Below are 21,091 nucleotides of genomic sequence, written 5' to 3'. Positions count from 1 at the left end.
AGATTTCAATTTAAGAAGTCATATCTTCTGAGTTGAAAAGTCAGAATTTGGAAATGAGAATTTTGAGAATATAATCTGAATCTTTTTTTTTTTTTTGGGAGTGGGATCAGAAATCTGAATTAAATTCAGGCTTCTGCCCCAAAAAAGTAAAATTGAAAAAGTCAGAATTCATTAAGTAATATAAGAACTGTGCAAAATACTTTTTTCAGTAACTCCAATCGTCTTTCGTGGCGATTCTAATGTTCAGCCAATGTTTGTGCGCAGACGTGGCGCATGCGCACAACACCAACGCCGAATTAACTTCTTCTTTAACTTCTTTTTCTCTCACAATGTTATGGTTAGGGGCAGGGTTAGGTTTAGTCGCAAGTCACCGTCAAATTATAATACGGGTAGGACGTTTTGTCAGAGTAGGATGGTTTCTCAGAACACCAGTTCTTTGGATGGAAGCATGGCCTGCAGAATAAGGGGGCAGTCGAGCCAGTGACTAATTGTGTGTGCATTTTTCTTTTTTAGTATTATTTTTTTAAGATTATAATTTAATGTCAGAACTCGAAAATGAAATTCCATTGTCAGACTTAGAGAATAAAACTATTTTTGCATGGAACAAAGAACAAACCTGTAATGGAGAGGATAAAGAGAACTCTGAGGATGTAGAGCATGAGAGATGACTGTCTGCCAAAGGCTAAAAGATCAGGAATAATCCCTCTTGGGACCATGACCATGAAGCACTGGTTTAGATCAGGAATTTAAAGAAGCCCCCTGAGGCTTCATCTTGCACAACTGAAGTATTGTTTGTCTGACCTTATACAGTGACTTAAGACTGTGAATGACTTGTTTTACAGCATTTTAAGAGCTTTACTATTACAAAATGCCAGATTCAGTGCAACAAATTTGATACAATCACTTACTCTATACTCTATTTTCTATAAGGACTGTTAAACATATGGAAACTGATAAAATGCACATGTGGATTTTTTTTGCCTGTTGCATTTTTTTTTTTTATAAAAAGAAGGGATTCAGCAGGAGTATCAGTATGTGAGATCAAATATTTATTTCAACTGGATTCTGGTAAGCGCAACAATGTCTGGGTTTCATTTCTGCACAGTTGAATATAGTAACAAAGAATTCTCATTTGCACGTTTGTGGCAAAAAATACAATAAAATGAATCATTTGTGTTTGAGGTGGTTTGCAGTACATGCTCTCTAATGTCAGGCGAACACTCATGCTCATCTGGTAATCACAGCACGTTGTTTCATGTGCAGAAATGAAAGTTGAAATATCATGCAAAGAAACATTGTTTTCTCAGGTGATTTTGGTGAATCCTGTACATTTCTCTGCATGAAACAGCTTGACTGGAAACTAAATAGTGTCCATCAGTTTGCAGTAGAAAGTGTCAAAACACCCAGTTTTTCCTTTTTAGGATAAATGAAATTGTTCAGGCCCAGACGTTTGTAGTGGGAAGCTCTATACAGCATTATTGGTCCACCGTTCTCTGCAGAAACTAGATGACGTTCTCAAACAGCTGCATAGAAGCCATTATATTTTCATCCTGTTATGGAAACAATAGTTATACAAGGAGTATAGTGCATAAATTTGGCCAATCATCATGTGGCAAAATCTTTAGATTTGCATAAGGATTTACCTTTTGGCAGGTTTCTATGAATTCATCTATTGTCACCACTCCATCTCTGTTACGGTCCATTTTCTGATCCATATTAAAGAAAGAAAGTGGAAACATGAGGTAAAATAACAGGTTCTTTCTTTCTTTCAGTTTATTTATCATTCATTTCTTTCATGAATGACTAACTGAAAAAAGTGTACACCCCTGTAGCCTGTAACAAATAAAATGTGGCACTGGGTAGTAATTGGTAAATGGACTGGTTCTTATAGTACTTTTCTACTCTACTTGAGCACTCAGTGCTTCAATTCAATATCTGGATGTACTAATGTACATTCACCGCATACGTTATTAGGTCCTCTGTTAAACTGCACACTAACACAAGGATCTAATCAGCCAGTTAAATGTCACAAACTCAATATAATTAAGTGACTTTGAGCATGGCAACTTTGTTGGTGCCAAATTTTAAAAACGGCTGATCAAACTGGGATTTTTGTTTCTGGATTAAGTATACCTGGAAGAACTTCTCCACATGTTCACCTGGGGAATCGTCTCGTACGCTGGGTAAAGTATACCTGCCCATCATGTCATAAATGGAGGTCATGATAGCCATCATTTCCTGCAGGAAAAAAGACAGACAAAGTGGACATTTATAGAAATCATAAAAGTGCAACAGATTTGGATTTTATTTATTTATTTTTTATCATTGTTCACTGACTGTACCTCTTTTGTAATGTACCCATCCTTGTTGATGTCATATAGATTAAATGCCCAGCGAAGTTTCTCCGTAACTGAGCCTCGAAGTAACACAGACAGACCTAGAACAAAGTCCTGTAAATGCAATCCATTGTTTAATTTCTTTTAAGCTTTTTATAAATGAAAACCTTTAAACTTGCAGCCCCTGCTGTACTCACCTCAAACCGGATGGAGCCATTTCTGTCCATGTCAAAAGCATTAAACAAGAAATGTGCATATGTAGTTGCATCTGAGAGAAAATAATGAAAAGCAAGAAATGACCATTGTTAATTGCAATGCATGTTTAGTACTGAATATTAACTGTAATCAACTGTGGTCTTTTTAAAAAAATGAATCTAGAGGGAGTGAGAAAAATGTACTTAATTACTTAATGTTGCTATGGCAACTTTACAAAGAAACAGCATCTAGCAACTATAAACTGCACCTTTAAAATATCAAGTATCATGCTTATTATAATTTTTATTATCAAGTTGCATAATGTACCTCCTTGAGGGAAGAACTGTGAGTAAATCGTCTTGAATGTTTCCTCATCCACTAGGCCACTGGGACACTCCTATTGAAAGGTAAACAATAGAAAAACAAGTCAGTGAAAGAAAAGAGTGTTTAACTCTGCTAATGAACAGTTAGGAGTCATTAACACATATGGACTTAGTGTATACCAGTTATGAAGTACAGAATATTAACAACATTAAAGGTGAGACACTAAAAGTGAATCAGGAAATTGCTGGGACATCCAATCCTGGAAAGATTGGGACTTGTCTTGAATACTTCCCACTTATAGAAAATAGTACTTACAGCTGAATAATCGCCTTCAAATTGATTGTAATTAGCGATACAAGCCTTCCCAGATTGATGGGAACACGGTCCTTGGTCTAAGGAGCTTGAAAGAACTGAAGAAACTTCTTCAGTTCTAGAACTGAAGAAGTTTCTCGGTGAAACGTCTTTAAGCAACTTAAAGAAGTCCAGACGCTTTTCTTTCCTAGCTCCTTAGATTATGATGACCTGGATAACAGAAAAACCTTCACAGACAACATGGCCCTTGCTTCTCTAAGATGATGATGTCATTCCTCGTCGGCTTTGTGTCCCCCAGACCAGCAAACCACCCCTACTTGTGCTTTTTATAAACTTTTATGCTTACAGTAAATATGCACAAATATTGCATATTTTTTTATGATATATAAACAAATCCTTTGGGAAATAGACAGGAATCAGATTGGAAGGCTACAGGTGGTTATCTATCTATCTATCTATCTATCTATCTATCTATCTATCTATCTATCTATCTATCTATCTATCTATATGGAGCGAGAGAGAGAGAGAGAGAGAGAGAGAGAGAGAGAGAGAGAGAGCGTATGTTGCATTGTCTTAAGGAAAAAACTTAAGGAAATCTTATTTGAGACCTTATAAGATCATCGTTTACTCAAAGAACTGATTTGTCATAAAACAACGCAACAATTGTAGTAACACTGATACATGCGTGGAGAATACCTTGCTTGTGCTGGGAAAAGAAAGTGCAATAAACTACACAGGAATGAAGCAAAAACTTCGATTTCATTTGGCAAAAAAAGTGTGGAAACCGGTTTTAGTGCGAAATGTAATAAGCTGCAAAAACAACTAAAAAACTCAGATCGAACAATAAACTTTGGTGATTGCTCTGCTCGTTTAGTGTTACCTGGAATTCCAAAGCAAAGTGGAATACAGCACCGGGTATCAACTAATACTCTTGTACTTAATACTACTGTACTTATCCTGCTATGACAAGTCAGAACGTCTGCTGTGAAAACAAATCTGTTTGGTTAGTTAAAATCATCTTCTTGATATCATCATTAAAGATTTGTTTATGCTGGACATTTCTCTGTGCAACTCTTTATGTATCATTAATGCCTCTGAAGACTCTTAAAACATTTTCAGGCTTCTTTTTTTTCTAAGTTTAAAGCTTCTTTGTTTACATCAGCTTGCGGTCTTCTCCTTCCCCTCTTTAATGGAGCTTTGCTTCCTATTACAACCACTTACTGTCGATATCTATTACCCCGCCCTGCAGTGGGCAAAAATATGTGTTAAGTCACTCCCAAGTTTATGCGTGCATGCCGTGGTTGACCAATACGATTTGAGCAATACATGCATCGGCTCATAAAAAGAAAGAAATGGGCAAAAGTGCTGAAGCTGCCATCAAAATAAAGATTTCTGCCCTTAGGCACTTGCATGCACACTTATTGTTTACACACACACACACACACACACACACACACACACACACACACACACACACACATACACACACACACTCATTTTCAATAATCTTCTTGTTCAATTGTACATTTGGAGAGAAACTATTTTACATGATTACATTTTTTTTTGTTTGTTTGAAAAAAGGGGAAAATGGTAGTATCTGACTAGGATGCTTCCTGCATTCCTCATAGGTGAGTTGCTTTATACCTGTCCAGCAGAGAGGAAACCCTACGCACACCCAGGAATCACTGGAGAGATTATGTTACTGGGCTGGCTATCCCCTGTGAAGAGCCTGGGCGAGGGAGGTCTGAGCTTCTCTGCTTAGACAACCCAATAAGATGCAACAAATAGATAGAATATAAAAGTAATTTCCTCTAAGCCTGGTATTTTTAAAGTTTTTATGACTAAGTGCCAAAATGTGCACATAAAACACTATAATTCCAATCATATGTTTACAGTAGGCTACCTGAAAAGTGGCATGAGCAATACAGGAGAACTTCTTAAATCACAACGTCTAAAACTGACACAATAGTCCCATAACGTATTAAAAATAGATTCAGTATTCAGTCAATCTGTGAAGCTTTATGGTTTTATTTGGTTTATTAGTGATTTTCATTTAAAAAAGATGCTGGTTTATATTGTAATGGTCATTTTTGTGCCAGTTTCGAGTGCTCTTGTGGTCCAATCCTTGAAGCCAGGATTCAAAACTTTCTGGAAGTCCATGTTATTGACATTTGATGATTAATAATTACACACAGTTTAGACATAAAAACCTGGTTGTCTATATATGTTTACATGAACTTCTCTTGTACTTTACATTGTATTGAATATTGTTTTGTAGCATTTATATTCATTTTAATAGAAGGAATGGTTAGAGAGTGCTCCACAGGAAATTAAGTTAAATGGTGTCACTGATGCTTCTTTTTATTCTTTTAAGTACATTGCGTTTATGTGTAATGAAGTGTGCTTATATTTTATAATTAAGTAACTACTCTATAATTAATCAATCAAACTGCAACTCACAATGTCACAAATACATAAAGGATAATAGCAAAACACGTGGTTAGGGAAAGATGCTCCTTTGTGCTAAAATACTGCCAAATGATAAAGAGTAAAACTGATGAATCGCTTCTAAGTTGTTTTCTCACATTCTTAAAGCCTCTGTAAAGCGACTGCAACTCCTTCCTGGTGAACTGCGTCTGGGCTTGGAGCTGTTCGAGGCCCTCAGGTTGGTGACGCACCATGGAGAGTTCAAGGTCACTGTCACTGCTGTCTGTCACACGAAAAGAGATAAAAAGGGGAAACGAGAGGGTGGAAGGAAAGGGGGAAGAAACAGCAGTAAGACTAGAAAGAAAGAAAAAGGAAATCATAGAGGCAAAACATTTACATTTACATCCTATAACTCAAAATGCTCACCATCTTCACAGAAACAACACAAACATGGAGAGGTTTAAGAGAGAGAGGGACGACAAACAAATGGGTGGAAGCAACGGCGTAAGAAGAATGTTCAACATCGTACAAGTAAAAAATAAGAAGATGAAACAGAAAGAAAGACGTGGGAGTTGTTTTGAGAGAAAGAGAGAAACTTGTAGCATTGAAGTATTATGCTAAAGTAACACAGCGAGCTCTTCCAGTTCTAGTTGAGCTATTTGGTGCAGTGCTACATTTTTATGAACATTGCATGAAGGAATATTTTTTGCTAAAGGTGTAACAGAAATAATCTTGATAGAAAAAGCTTTTTCTTCTTCATAATTTTGTTTATGAAGAAATAACCAGGCAGAAAGTACATGCTGCCATGCTTTTTTTTTTTTGTTGGCATTTTCAAGGTCGCTGTTGGCATCCTGACGCTTAAATGAAAAGATATTAGACAAGGGTGATTTAAAGCACATTTTTAGGGTTGCAAAAGCAAAAGGAGTTGCACACTTTTAGACAGCCACTGGCATTTAATGCAGTTACACCTGTGTTTGACAAGCTTAAATGCCAACTGTGAGAAAAAAAGCTTGCTTCATCAGCCTTAAGGACCAAAAAATGTACATACTGCGATTACCAAAAACCAAGAATTTCCAAGAACAGCTGGAATGCAATTACAGTCGCATGTAATAATGTGCAGAGGAATACCATTGTAGGTACTCACCATCTTCATGAGAATGCCACAGATATAGCAAGTTGAACAAGATATGGGAGAGGTTGAGAAACAGGGAAGGAGAAATTGATATGACTGTTAAAAAATATTTAGTTAGACCAAAATTTGTACCGATACAGAAAATTAAAAGGTAGGTTCAGGGTTGCTGTAAAAACAACACTGTAAGAATTTGTTCATGAAGAGGCCTCGTAGTGTCTTTCAAAGTTACTCTTTTTTTATTGATGGACTTCGAGTCCATGAATTTGTCCCAATAAACACAATACGTTTTGTCATGAAAAGAGTTACAAGGGGAACTGTCAGTACAGGAAAATTCAACTTACTGCATGTGCATGACTATTGTTAACTTTTCCATTTCTATTACGTATATAAAAAACCCTGTGAGATATTAAAGGCTATCCTACAAAGATCAATGTTTAATTTCTCTCTTTCTCTGTCTTACCTTCCTGTGACAAAGGGTCGCAAATCCCAAACTGTTTGAGGACAACAATACATAGTCCAATAACAACAATGATAGCAATTATTTCCATGCCCTCCAAAGCCATTGTTGCAATTCATTAGATATAGCTTCTGCAAAAGCCCTTAAAAAAAAAAACCCTTTAAAATAACAACTGACATATAACACTTGCTATAGTGCAAGCTCCGCTAGTTGTTAGTTTTCATATGCAAATGGCCAGTGAATGGGGGAAAAAAATAAAAGTGACCGCAGAGCCTTCTTCATTAAAGAAACAGGTTCAAAGTCCATTTTTGCTCCTGCAGGTAGATAAAAAATTCACTGAATCTGAGTTCCCCCAAATTATCCAAAGTTATCCCCAGTTGCAGATGATTCAGTTCTGCTCAGCAGTGTTTCGCATCCTGCTGGATCTTTCCCACAGTCCCATCAACTCAGGGCTCCACCTCCACTTACACTGTCTTGAGCTGTGTGTTTGAGGTTGAGGGCGGGTGGGTGGATCAGTGTTACTGAAGGGATTCCTCTGCTAATAGTTTCTGAATGGCAATCTGCAATGTCTAAATATGCCCGGTCATGATAAGGATGCAAAATGATATACCAAGCATTGATTCACATCTTCTGATGTTTGGGATATTAGCAGCACTCATAAAGAAAACTATTGTGTCCTGTGTGGTGCTGCCTGTGTCTACAGGACTGCTCAGCGATGCACACACTCAATAATACAGATGTGTTCACTCTGAGCTCAAAAGCAGTTAGACCATTGTGATTGTAAAAACGGTCTTTTATGACATTGCAAAAAAACAAAACAAAAACAAAAGCTGAAATGAGCTATTGCTATCCTGCAAAGCTAAACTGACAACACACACATATATATATATTATAAATAATGTATGTAACAGTATTTATATATACTTTTTGAGTTTTTTTTATGATTATGCTCTATTGTAAAGATCATTGGGATAGCTCACAACTGATGAGTCTGCACAACATAATGGACTCAATGTAAGTAGGAAAGAGGGGTGGAAAGCAAATCAATTGCGCAGAGGAACAATATTGGTCTGTGAGCAGGCAGAGGATGTATGCCTGATATGCATTTCGATGGTCAGGGAGGGTTTATGTAAGTTAGAGGGTTTAAATGGACCTAATGAACGGGGATAGTGCCCTGCCAAAAATACAAGAAATATCAATAGTAGAGCTGCTGGGCTCCTCAAATGTACATTTGGACGATGTAATTTAGACTGAGACCTGATGTCGTTGTACATTATGAAAATGTATGGGTTTTTTGTAAAAAGGTGTCTATCAGCTACTTATTGCTCATTTTCTGAAAAAAAAAAAAGGCTTCTGTTTATGTGATTAGGACATTATATATGGCATAATCAAATTCATCAATTATTCATTTATTTTAGTAAATTTAGACCTACTTCATAATATGTGTCTACACTGTAACAAATTGCTGTAAAAATACAATATATTTTGTACAGCAATACACCACTTTTTGTAAATACAGCCATATACTGCAAATGCTGATGTAGAAAATATTAACAGCAGTCATTTCTATTATTGTAGCAGCTCAAGAAGATGGTCTATGAAGGCAAACTTTTATGAGTTCAAACTCTGACTCCAAATTGAGTTCACACATGATGATTCCTATACTGGTCACCAGCATGACCTGTATTTTTTCCATAACTGTTTGGCTTTTTGCAGTGAAGAGTAAATAGGAAAGTGGGTAAACATGCCCATCAAAGGGCCTCAGGTCAGAGTCAAACCTGCGCTGTTGCATTTAGCTTTGAAGCATATGGTTGCCTGCTTAAACTATTAGCTAGGTTTTGCATCTTTTTTGTTTACATTATTATCATCAAAAATAATATCTATGTTTAGCACAACAGCTCATTAAAACTTTAATTCTGATTGCCAATTGGGGTCTGTGTGATCCTTGCTGTTATTATTTTTTATTTCATAATAAAAGTTTCATGGTTGTGACACCCTGACATTTGAGAAGATACAAATTTCTGGACATTGACAAAAAAAAATAGTACTTTAAAATACTCTGCAGTATACTACAAAGTGTATGTTTTATACATTATAGCACTGCTATAGTTACTGTTACTGTTTTTCACAGTAAGAAACTTTTATTGTAGAGTACAGATGTAAAATGACTGTTTAATCCTGTAAAATCTCAATGATTGTAGTTTCAATGACATTTACTACATTGTGAGCTCAACTTGGGCTTTTAGTCAGCACTGTAAACTGTAAAGTAGAGCAGATGTACTGCCCAGCTAACAAAATGCAGGAACTTGTTATTTCTTTTATATGGATTTTTTGCAACCTGTCTTTTTTGTGAGATGGACTCAGCCATTATATAAAACATGCAAGATGCATGAGCTCATAAGGGAACCTTTCATAAAAATAATGCATCATTACATTGTTTAATGCACCTTAAGTGCTGATGTATTCCTGTTCTTCTATTAAATACAGACAAGAGTGAGGTGGCTTAAGCTTGCAGAGATGCCGACAGTGCAGCCATCAGTCCCATCATCAGGCTTTAATGACTACACTGAAAGCAACATTACAGCCTGGAGTCTAAGCCATCAATCAAAACTTCTTGTCAAACAATTAAATTAGCTAGCTAGGACATTTTTTCTTGATGCAGGCATGGAGGTCTGGTTTAAGGAACAGGTCTTAATATCTACGCATTCAAATGGTACATTTGGGCTTTCCATTCAGGTTACAGTTGTGTTGCTTTTGAAACTTAAGAGGTCACTTCTATGAATCAGCGGTTCCCAACCCCCGGGCCATGGGCCGGTACCGGTCCGTGAGTCGTTTGGTACTGGGCCGCGAGAGTTGAGGCTTGGGTGTTAAATTGATGGTTTTCAGGGTTTTTATCGGTTATTAACGTCAATTTTTTAAAATCATTTTTATTGTTAACTCGGTTTCCCTGGGTCTTTTTCTGGTACCGGTACTAGTTTTATTTTGTTGTATTTATCCACAACACCTTAAAGGCCGGTCTGTGAAAATATTGTGGGACATAAACCGGTCTGTGGCGCAAAAAAGGTTGGGGACCGCTGCTATGAATCACCAAAGAAAACATGAACTATAAAGCTATCATTGTTAGTTCTGTATTTCCATAATAGGGTATTTAAAGATGTCCTTACCTCATCCTTTTAGAGATGATATGATTTGGAAAAAGAATAAATGCTTTCACTATTTATCAAGTTATAATGACATTTGCTAGTTGCAGAAACAGGGCCAGCAACAGCAACAACGTGAACTATTTTAACTGTATTTTAACAGTTTCTTCAGATCTTGTGTTTTCATTTTCTTTACTAACATCAAATACAGAAACAAGGAAAGAAAACTCTCTACAGATACAGAATATCTGTATTATAAAGTAATGATTTCCAAGATATAATTGAGGGCATTTTTTTTTATTTTAGACTAACAGATTTGTCCCCTCTGGATGGGTGTGATGTACAAGCTGGCCAAGAGCAGGAACAGTGAGCTTGCTGTAGAGTCTTTTCTAAAGGTACTTTCAGCTGCTCCCTTATTCTGCAAGTGGATCTACGTGTTTTATTTGGCACAGATCCCCTTCCTGACACAATCCTCCCATTTATCAGGGATTTACACCACTACTAGGTGTACAGTAGCTTGGCTGTCGTTTGTATTTCCTCCCAGAATTGAACTGAGGATCTTTCACATGTTGGGGCAGGTGTGTAAAGCTTTACACCATGGAGCCACTAAACTGAGCCTTGTCTAATGGTGACAAGTTGTGATTTCATATAGATTTTACACTGAGCATCATCAAAGTGGAAGACCTTCCAAGTCAGTGTTGCATTTGAAGTGCTCCCACTATAGCACAACAACAACAACAAGACAAACAAAGTCACAATCTCCAGGCTTTTAGTTGCTTTGGAGTTTTTTTGAATTCTTATTTTGAATTTTCTTTTCATTGCCAATTTTATCCTAACACATTGAACCCTTAAGTGTATCATTTTTGATTTATTTTGACACTTTTTTCTGGCTGTTATTTCATCGTTTAGGCTTTAAAGAGTTAAGTCTTTAATTATTGTTGAGATTTTGAGTCCTGTTTAGAGTTGTTTATCATATATAGTAATTACTGGTTTTTATATACCTTCAGTTTCTATTGTGAGTTTCTTTCTAATGTGTTTAGTTCCCAACGGTTTTCCTAGTTGTTCCTCTGTCTGTCTTGCCTTCTGTGTTTTCCCTTGAGTTAGTTCATTCGTGTTTCATTGTTTTCAGTACATTTCCTGTTTTATTCTTATAGTTAGTTTCGTGAGGTGGGTTTTACTTCCTGAATGTCTGCACTGATGTCTCATTCCAACTTTTGTCTAATCAGCCCTTTAATATGTGCAAAAACAGTCCAGTCTTCCCAGTGTCCTTTGTTAAGATGTCTGCTATCCTCTGTACTTGTCCTCTTTCCTTGTATCCATTTAGATTTTGTTTTTTTTCCCTTCTGTTGATGTTTCACTATTTTTGTTTTATCATCAACCTGAAGAAAGTGTCTCCTCTTTTGTAAGTCAGCTTGCCTCCCGTGTTTGTGTAACTCTACACAATATGACAAACAGACAAATTATAGATAATGCAAACATTAATTAAACATTAATTTAATGAAATACTTAATGACAGAATAATATCGATAAGTCTGTTAACTCACATAGTTTGCATTTTTGCCAGCTTTCTTGTCGGTCTTCAAATAGGCTCAGTTTCATTAATATAGCAGCTCTGTTCCAGTCTTACAGGAAAATGTTTAAAGTGGACACACTTTATACTAAAAGTGTTGTTGAAGTGTGTACACTGCTTTTCCTCTCACACATGCTGCTTTGTCAGCAGTAGCTGTATTGCTTTCAGTCTGTGTAATGTTTTTAACCTCTTCATATTTTCCCGGTGCTCAGTTCTATTATCTTTTGTGAAATCAACCACACTGCTGCCAGTTCACTTATCCATAACTGTGATTGATTGGATGCTGCCAGGGACACCCTGGAATAGGCTGATAACCAGCATCCTGTTACTGCTTATCCTGATCGTCAGTCTCAAGGTAAGTGAGTCCAGATAACAGAAAGATTCCCTGGGTATGTTGACGGTATGTTGAATTGGCTGTGTAGTGCAGACCTACATCGCATCTGTTTTTTAGTTCATTTTAATGCATTTCATTTGATGCAGATGAATGTCCTCTTTCATAGACTCTACCAGTCACTGTACAACCGCACAGTATGAATGTCAGTGCAGCCCATCAGCTACTATAGACAGAGAGTGGTGTGTGTGAAATTCAGGTGCTGTAATCTCCACACGCCAGTAGATGGTGATAGTGTTGTAATAAAGTGCAGAGACTGTGGAGGAGCTTTAACAAACCTTTAAATTTCCCTGAATAACCGTTCAAAAAACTAAAAATAATCTAATTCTAATTTTTGTTGTTCTCTGCCTTAAGTGCAAAATAGTGCTACCAGAAATATACTGGATGAGTTAAGCTTAGCATACACATATAGATAAAAACAATATTTACACGATAATGGTACTCTTATAAGTGCAAAATATTTTGTTTGCCAAAAAGCATTTGCCCTCTTGTCTTCCTGTCCAAGACATATTGCCACCTGTCTGCTGGCAGAGAGACAAGTCAGCAGAAAATGAGTCTGGATGACAGGAGCGGGTCGTTTCTAGAAACCGCAGAGGACAATTTCCATTAACCTCATTCTATATTTCTTCCGCTAAAACAAGTGAAATGTGAGAAATGGAAAGAAAATCAAGACAGAATGTGAAATTGTTAGGATGTATTGGGGAAAAAAAATGTCTGCACTGAAGGTATATGTCAATAACTTACATAAGCCAAGAAAAGAAGGGCAGATGCTGGAAGACTCTGTGGCATTCATTTTTAAAAATGTGCCACTTTTCATTTCTCAGGGAGTCAGACAAAGAATGGCAACAGTCTGTCTGTGTGTGTTTGAGAGAGAACGAATGACAAAGGAGGGCAAAAATATAAAAACTCAAGACTGAAAGCCTCCACAATGCACTCATTGACTGTTTAAAAGCTGAAAAATGATGTTTTTAGCTGAAAAAAGGTTTACATGGTAAAGAATGTGATACTTATAAAGTAAATCTATACTGCACATATGAATATGGTTAAAATCAATGTATTGTGTAGTACATGACAGCGGGCATGCACTCTTCCTATATTAATCCTGCATTTCTCTTCCTCCACCCTGCTGTCACACACAATCAACAATTTCCACTGAGGGTATTAGCGTGGTGCTGCAGCCTTCTTTGTGCTTCTACCTGGGCCCTGCTGTGTGGTGCTGGCAATTATCCACTTCACAAGGCAGCACTTCATCAGAGATTTACGCGAGAGCCGTGGTCTCTGCCACTTTGAGCCCTCCGTCTGACCACCCGGGTTTGGCTCTTTCCCATTGGCATCCGGCAGCAGTCCGCCATCGACCGCCTTCTCATCTGCCTGAAGACAGAAAGAAACTGTCCTCTGAGAGAGAAAAGAGAAGCAGACACACCTGATTTTAAAGAACTAGCCACGCTTTAAATCAGGGGAATAAAACAAAAGCCCCTCTCTGTAAGTGGATGTAAATATACCAGGTATAATTATTTCAGGCTGTAAAATAGAGTCACTGCTAACTGTGGCGTGTCTCTTTACACTGAATTAATTCTTTAATGTTTTGGTATTTTAGTCACAAATTAGATTTTAGATAAAGTATTTCTCATTTTCAATAAAAATTACAGTTATGCAGATCTTTTTTGTTGTTGTTGCATGATTTAGCTCAGTAAGCCTGATTTAGTTCTCTTCAATGCCATTAACAGCTGAAAATGACTAAATCCATACAAACACAGTCAGCAATTAGCCAGTGAGAAATAGCTGAACATTTACCAGATAACAAACCAGATTTTCCCTGTGGAGATGAACACCAAAGATTTTAAGCAAGAATCAATATCTGACCCACATTTATCAAGTGGACACAAATGAATGTTAATGTGTTGCTTAAAGCAGGTTTAATGATTTTATCCACTTCACCAGAGCCTAAAAAACCTCACCAATATACTCAGAGCTCTTCTCTTTTGGAGTGTATTGTCTCGATGTCTAGGATGTTGTCTACAATGGTTAATATGGAAGCTGTAACTTAGAGAAATAACAAGCTGGGACTGGGACGTGGCTGAACAGACTTTGGCACACATAAGCAAAGAACTGCGCTGCAGAGAGTGAACAGTGTTAACCAGGAGTAGAACTGATGTGGATGTTTAATAGTATAATGGTGTAGAAATCACAAGCTGCATCCATATTTATATTGTGAAATGAGTCAAAGCAACATTTAGACATTGATTTAATTAGTAATTGATGATCATTTAGTCATTTTAGTCATCAATTAAAAAGACTTTATTAAAAAGTGGTTTTTTATTTATCTGTCCTGTTGTGTGACCCATTTTCGGCCAAGCTTTAGCTATCAGACAGGTTACCTCATTTGACTCTACAATACTTTGGTATACAAAGGAGTTAATGGTCCACTCAATGTCTGCAAGGTGCCGAAATTCTAGTGGGTGCAAAGCAAGCCTGAATCATCATCCCTCCACCATCGTGCTTATAGCTGGTACGAGGTGTTTGTGCTGATGTGCATTATAGCCAAACATCGCCACTTGTTTCAGAAGTCTGGGGATTTGTTTTCAACTTCTCCTGGCAACCCTGTCAAACAAGCTAGACTTGTTCAGTCTTTTCCTAACTGTCAAGGTTAATATAGTAAGCAAAACTAAAACTAAATGTGAAAAAAAAACCTTTTGGTTAACTAAAATAAAAACTAGACTTTGAAAAAAAAACAAACTATTTTGTGAACTTGGAAAACCAACTAAAATAAAAATAGAGTGGAAATGCCCTCACTTTTAGTACCTGCTAATTTGACCAAAATGTTATCATAACTTGCCTGATGAGGCTTTAATGGATGTGGTTATTGAGATTTGGGTTATTGAGATGTCTTTAAAAGAAATAAAAAAGAACAATTATATAGAAATTATAACATTATAATAACTCTGTTATCTGCACTCTCCTGAACCTTTCACATGCTAAGGCCTGTAGAATCTGAGCGTCATGTCCAGATTTGATTCTTTTTTGCAGTTTCTTTGAGCATCGCACAGTCTGACCAATCATCTTGAATGTTTTTCACTTGTGAATAATCTTTTTCACTGTATAATGTTGGAATTCTGAGTTAATGGCCTCATAAGTCTTCCCAGATTGATGAGCAGTGACAGTTGCTTCTCCAAGGTCATAGCTGATGCACTGACATTAATACACCTGAATGCTTCAGACCAGCAAACTGCAGACAATTTCTATGTTTTTAGAAGTGACCTTAACTTTTTTTCACATGATGGATTTAGAAATGTGCTTTCTGAAAGAAATGAAAAAGGTCTCCGGTAACAGGAGCGCTTCTGGGAACAATGGCACAAAAGCTCTCATGTTACCACCACATTATATCATCACGACTCACATATTCAGTGTTTCTGTATCAGCAATGTAATTCACATTTCTGATTTTAAGCAGCACAAATGATGTACTGTGAAATAATATAAGAGTAGTGCTTTTTTTTTTTTTGGCTTTGTCTCTTTTGTTGCTTTTTATTCTGAATGAATTCTTTGGGCACGATCTCCCAACCTATCAGTGCTACTGTACCATGTGATGTTAAGATATGTAACTCTGCTTGCTTATCCTTTCCCACAGGTTTAGATTTAGAAGTTTCTTCTCCTTTCCTTTTAACTCTCTGCACACTGCATGAATAATGCAGCCATTAGATCTTATTGTTTAGAGGATATTTAGATGAAAGTATTAAGAGTGTTGTAGGAAAACAACTGTCTGGAGAGTTCCTCTGTCCCCTTTTTGAATATGGAAGGATGCTAAATCATCTTAGCATCAACGCTGTTGCTCAATAATTCAGACTGCTTAAAACTTCATCAATAAAAGATCAGAGTGGACAGCCATGGTGAGGTGAAGGATGACTAAGAATATAAGGAGTGATAGTAGAATACACACATAGCCTACATACACACAGGCATGTTGTATGCATCTGTGCCAGTCACACGCTCACATTTAAAAATGCATGACTACACATTTAGCAGTCTCATACATAAATGCAGCGTATAGCCTTCTGGCGCGTCTAAAACGGTCTCCTCTGACCTGAAATCTGATTTTACTTCACCCGAATCAAAATAAATTCAACAATCAAATAGGTGTCATTGGAATTTACACATTTATTTACCTTTAAAGGGTAAATAAAACTAAATTAGACAAAATGATGTGTAAAGAACTCACATTCTGCTCTGGCAGATCCAAAAGGAGGTTATTTTGGGTCTTCACATCCGGGGAGCTGCATTATTAAAAGAGAGATGCTCCGTGCGATCTACCTCGTCGTGAACTCTCTGGGCACCCGACCCCCACTGAGCGTCACATATGTTACCTTTTTGCATGCACACACACCTGCATGCAGGCATGACCTCACACATAGTGTTGTGTTGTGTTTTTGCTATCTTCAAGACTGCCTTGCATTTCTGCTGCATGCATATGTTTTTGCCCTGTGTTTGAGCTCAGTCATGAACAACAAAGGAGTATTCCTGTTAGTATTCTCCCTGAGGGCAGGATAGTAAGATTTTAAGTTTTAAATAGCCAGTTGGTGGAAGGAAACAAATCTCATTTAGAATGTACTTAAATAATGAAAGGTACTCTTTTCTAGTAAATTTACATTTCTAGGAGAAATACTTCGGGTTTTGCTCCACCACAGTAGTCCAAATCTCTAGATATAAAAATGATTAATAAATAAACAATAAGGAGCAAAAAATAACATATAATCAGCTGCAACATGTTTGAGGAAACATAAAACATCAATAACTGAATATAAAATTCATTACATCTGCATAGTCTTATAATGCAGATGTATTATAAGTTATGGTCGGTTACAGTTTCAAAGGGCTTATTTCACCTTTAATACTTCATGTGTGGTTTTCAGATAATACCAAGGTATTAGTTACTCCATAAGTTGGAATATTGATTTTGGAGTACTGTAAAAGGAGCATTGATGGATCTCTGTATCGTTAAAATATCATAAAATCATATCTTTCTTTCAAATGTTCAGTTGTGAGACTTTTTAGCGCTGATAAATAACCAGAAGGTCAGACCATGTGAGCTAGGGCAGGTAAGACACTGCAGGAGCATTATTGTGATTAATCGGTCTGTATTCTGGGTAAATCGTATTCAGCAATGACAGAAAGTAACAGTCAAAGTGATAAATGCTCATCCTACCTCCATTGCGTCTGGATTTCACTTGCTGTTTTGAGGAAAAAAATCGCTGCAACCTTCGTCTGCGCTCCTCAGATGAGACCCCGGGCGAGCTGCAGCCGCTTGCAGACACAGAGAGACATCAGCTATTTAGAGGAGGAGGAGCAGAGCTGCTCAGAGTCCTGCGCTCACAAGCTGAGCCGAATATAAACACTATACAGTTGTGATCATCACATCCAGGACAACACCTCTGAAGAAAAATGACTGAGTCATTGATCTAAGGGAAGAGTCGTGATCTTCAGCAGATACTGAAAAGTGCCAGTGCTCGTCTCAACAAGTGAACAATTTATAGAGCTGCAGAGGCAGGGAGGTGTGGATGAGCTGTTTACATTGTGACAAATGTTATTAGAAGTACCAGACACATTATAACCTGCAGCACTGGCGTGCAAGTCCCGGCCCAGTCTGCGTGCCTCTCTGAGGAAATTAAAAAAATATTGCTGTGTTGTCTGTAAGCTCCTGCTCAGATATCATAATGAAAAGATTATTATATACAGACATTCATCTATAAGAGCTTCTAAGGATTTCTCACTTGTAATTCGAGTTTGGTTTTGGGGCAAATGTCTGCTGTATGGGGAAAAATATTTCACATTCAGTTTCAGAGGATGAAAGGAATCATAATGCACTATGTAGAAAAGAGCATCTACACCTGACATTGAATAATTATAGTTCTACTTACTTGGAGGGATCATTTTGATCATTCTAGACCTGTAAATAGAAACATTATGATATTTGAGTGCTCATTGATTACATTTCTTCTTGTCAAATGATGTCAGGTCATAGAAAAAAAGGCTGCAGACATTAATGTTCAGTGTGCAGGTTTCTAGCTGAAAACACATTATGGTAAAACATTCCTTAATTTTGACATTGAAATGTAAAATGATAGCTCCGTTCCCTGCACGAGTTTCTATCTATGGCATGGTATCAACTTGAAAGGTAAATGAATACAAGTACAGGAAGCTTCCTAAAATATACTCTGATACCGCATCTGTTAAAGTACTTCATCTGAAATTGTCTGAAAGTCAGACTGACGAACACGCATGCACGCATGCACGCACGCATGCACGCACGCACGCACACACGCACGCACGCACGCACGCACGCACGCACACATCTGCTGTTGTTTTTGGGGATTGCCTTATGCACACCACCTTAAATTTTAAACTGAACAATTATTATGTGATTTACAGTTTTTTCTGAATGCTTAAACCCTAACTGTGATTCTTATAGTACAATTTCTAAAACTATTAATACTTATAGCAAAACCACTCACTGAGTTTGCAAAACTAAAAGCACAAACACTGCTTTGCACTCAGTTTGCCATTTTGTAACACACACTTTGCAAACCTGTAGCTATAATCCACTGCACAGCACTCTTTTTGCAGAACTGTAAACACAACTCACTGCTTTACACTCAATTTCCAAATGATCAACGCACTCCTAGCAAAACTATACACGTTTGTGGCTATTATTTACACTATTTTGCCAACTGTCTGGCACACTGTCACATGTGAAAACTTTTTTAGATAATTAGTTCACTTTGCAATCAGCCTAAGCACTATAATACAGGTAAGCTCTGTGTGTGGAGTACAATGGAGGGAGCAGGAAGAGTGAGAAGTAGAGGAGGCCGAGGAAGAGGACGTGGAGGTGAAGTAGTAGGATGAAGAGGATGACAAGGACAAGGAGGAACAAGAGGAGGACGAGGAGGGGGGAGAGGAAGGGTAAGAAGAGTAAGAAATAGAATTGCTGATGACATCAGAGCTACAATAGTGGACCATGTAATCAACCATGGAATGACCCTGAGGGAAGCTGGCCGATGGGTTCAGCCTAACTCGAGCCGCTACACTGTAGCAAGCATAATAAGGACATTTCGAAATGAGAATCATTTCAGGATGTCCAAAAAACTCACTGAAAAGCCTTCAGTTAATCCAAAATGCTGCAGCAAGAGTACTGACAGGGACTAGAAAGAGAGAGCATATTTCTCCTGTTTTGGCTTCCCTTCATTGGCTTCCTGTTAAATCCAGAATTGAATTCAAAATCCTGCTCCTCACATACAAGGTCTTAAATAATCAGGCCCCATCTTATCTTAATGACCTTGTAGTACCATATTACCCTATTAGAGCACTTCGCTCCCGCTCTGCAGGCCTACTTGTTGTTCCTAGAGTATTTAAAAGTAGAATGGGAGGGAGAGCCTTCAGTTTTCAGGCCCCTCTTCTGTGGAACCAGCTTCCAGTTTGGATTCGGGAGACAGACACTATCTCTACTTTTAAGATTAGGCTTAAAACTTTCCTTTTTGCTAAAGCATATAGTTAGGGCTGGACCAGGTGACCCTGAATCCTCCCTTAGTTATGCTGCAATAGATGTAGGCTGCCGGGGGATTCCCATGATGCATTGAGTTTTTCCTTTCCAGTCACCTTTCTCGCTCTCTATGTATTAACAGACCTCTCTGTATTGAATCATATCTGTTATTAACCTCTGTCTCTCTTCCACAGCATGTCTTTTATCCTGTCTTCCTTCTCTCACCCCAACCGGTCGCAGCAGATGGCCGCCCCTCCCTGAGCCTGGTTCTGCCGGAGGTTTCTTCCTGTTAAAAGGGAGTTTTTCCTTCCCACTGTCGCCAAAGTGCTTGCTCATAGGGGGTCATATGATTGTTGGGTTTTTCTCTGTATCTATGAAGCACCTTGAGGCGACTTTTGTTGTGATTTGGCGCTACATAAATAAAATTGAATTGAATTGAATTGAATTGAACTGCCATATGCCAATGAGAAACACAACAATACCATAGATGTAAAAATACTGAAATTGTTACTTTACAGAATGCTGGGGGCAGAGGAAGCATGTTCACTGCAGACCAAGAAACCCATATAGTCAATATGGCGATTGCAAATAATCCTATACTTGGAAATAAACACTTGTGTTTGTTTTGATGTGTGTAAATAAACACCAGTACTTGAAGTTTGGATCCCTCTATGCTTACGGATCTATGACAAAAGTATGAGCTCAAACTGACATAGCCTACCTTGTGCACAGAGAACGCAAAAGCCAGATGTGTTTTTTATTCATACCATCAGTTTTTAGTTGGTGCATTGTGTGCTTATTAATATGATGGCTTGTGTTAACTGTTGGATACAAAAATACCATTTTTACAAAGGTGTGGAGAGTTACAGTTTTTTACAGCCGCTAGGACACATTTCTCAATACTTAGGTCACTTTTGCAAAACTCTTCACACAATTCTCCTAACTGACCTTCAGCTTGGCAAAGCAGTTCATTTCACATTCAAAATGCACTACAACTACCAAAACACTTTATTCAGGTCTCAAATAAACTCATTCTTCCAGAACACTAGCAAAGGTTGACAGCCGACAAACACACTTTGTCACCCACAAAACAATGACCTAAAAAACACTAACAACATGTAGCATTACACAGTGTTTTCTTGTGTAAAACAAGGACACATCTCTGTTTATAATTTCAATATATGTTACTGGAATGAATCAGACATCATGCAGAATTCGTTAATATTTGTTTATGTATTTTAATTTTTTTGCACTAAGTAATCCCAAAATACAAGAAT

At 37.5% G+C, this 21,091-nt stretch overlaps 1 protein-coding gene across 2 annotated transcripts; it reads right to left on the bottom strand.

The window, feature by feature from the left end:
• Nucleotides 1–1,032: 1,032 nt before the first annotated feature.
• On the bottom strand, nt 1,033–17,875 carry LOC146514352 (calsenilin-like). Of its 2 annotated transcripts, none has more exons than XM_085167350.1 (9): nt 17,484–17,875; nt 13,481–13,655; nt 5,753–5,877; nt 2,859–2,928; nt 2,534–2,604; nt 2,343–2,450; nt 2,134–2,238; nt 1,644–1,706; nt 1,033–1,550 (listed from the first exon to the last, which is right to left on the bottom strand). In XM_085167350.1, exons 1-9 carry the CDS (start codon nt 17,487–17,489, stop codon nt 1,503–1,505), a joined length of 771 nt encoding a protein of 256 aa, XP_085023476.1. In that variant the 5' UTR covers nt 17,490–17,875; the 3' UTR covers nt 1,033–1,502. The 2 variants fall into 2 exon arrangements, with proteins under 2 accessions (XP_085023476.1, XP_085023475.1); XM_085167349.1 differs by having other exon boundaries at nt 13,481–13,679; nt 17,484–17,871.
• Between the last annotated feature and the right edge of the window lie 3,216 nt (nt 17,876–21,091).

This window comes from Neolamprologus multifasciatus, chromosome 7, assembly GCF_963576455.1.
Source record: "Neolamprologus multifasciatus chromosome 7, fNeoMul1.2, whole genome shotgun sequence".
In the NCBI taxonomy this organism is placed as follows: domain Eukaryota; kingdom Metazoa; phylum Chordata; class Actinopteri; order Cichliformes; family Cichlidae; genus Neolamprologus; species Neolamprologus multifasciatus.
This window is presented reverse-complemented; position numbering and strand designations above follow the sequence as displayed.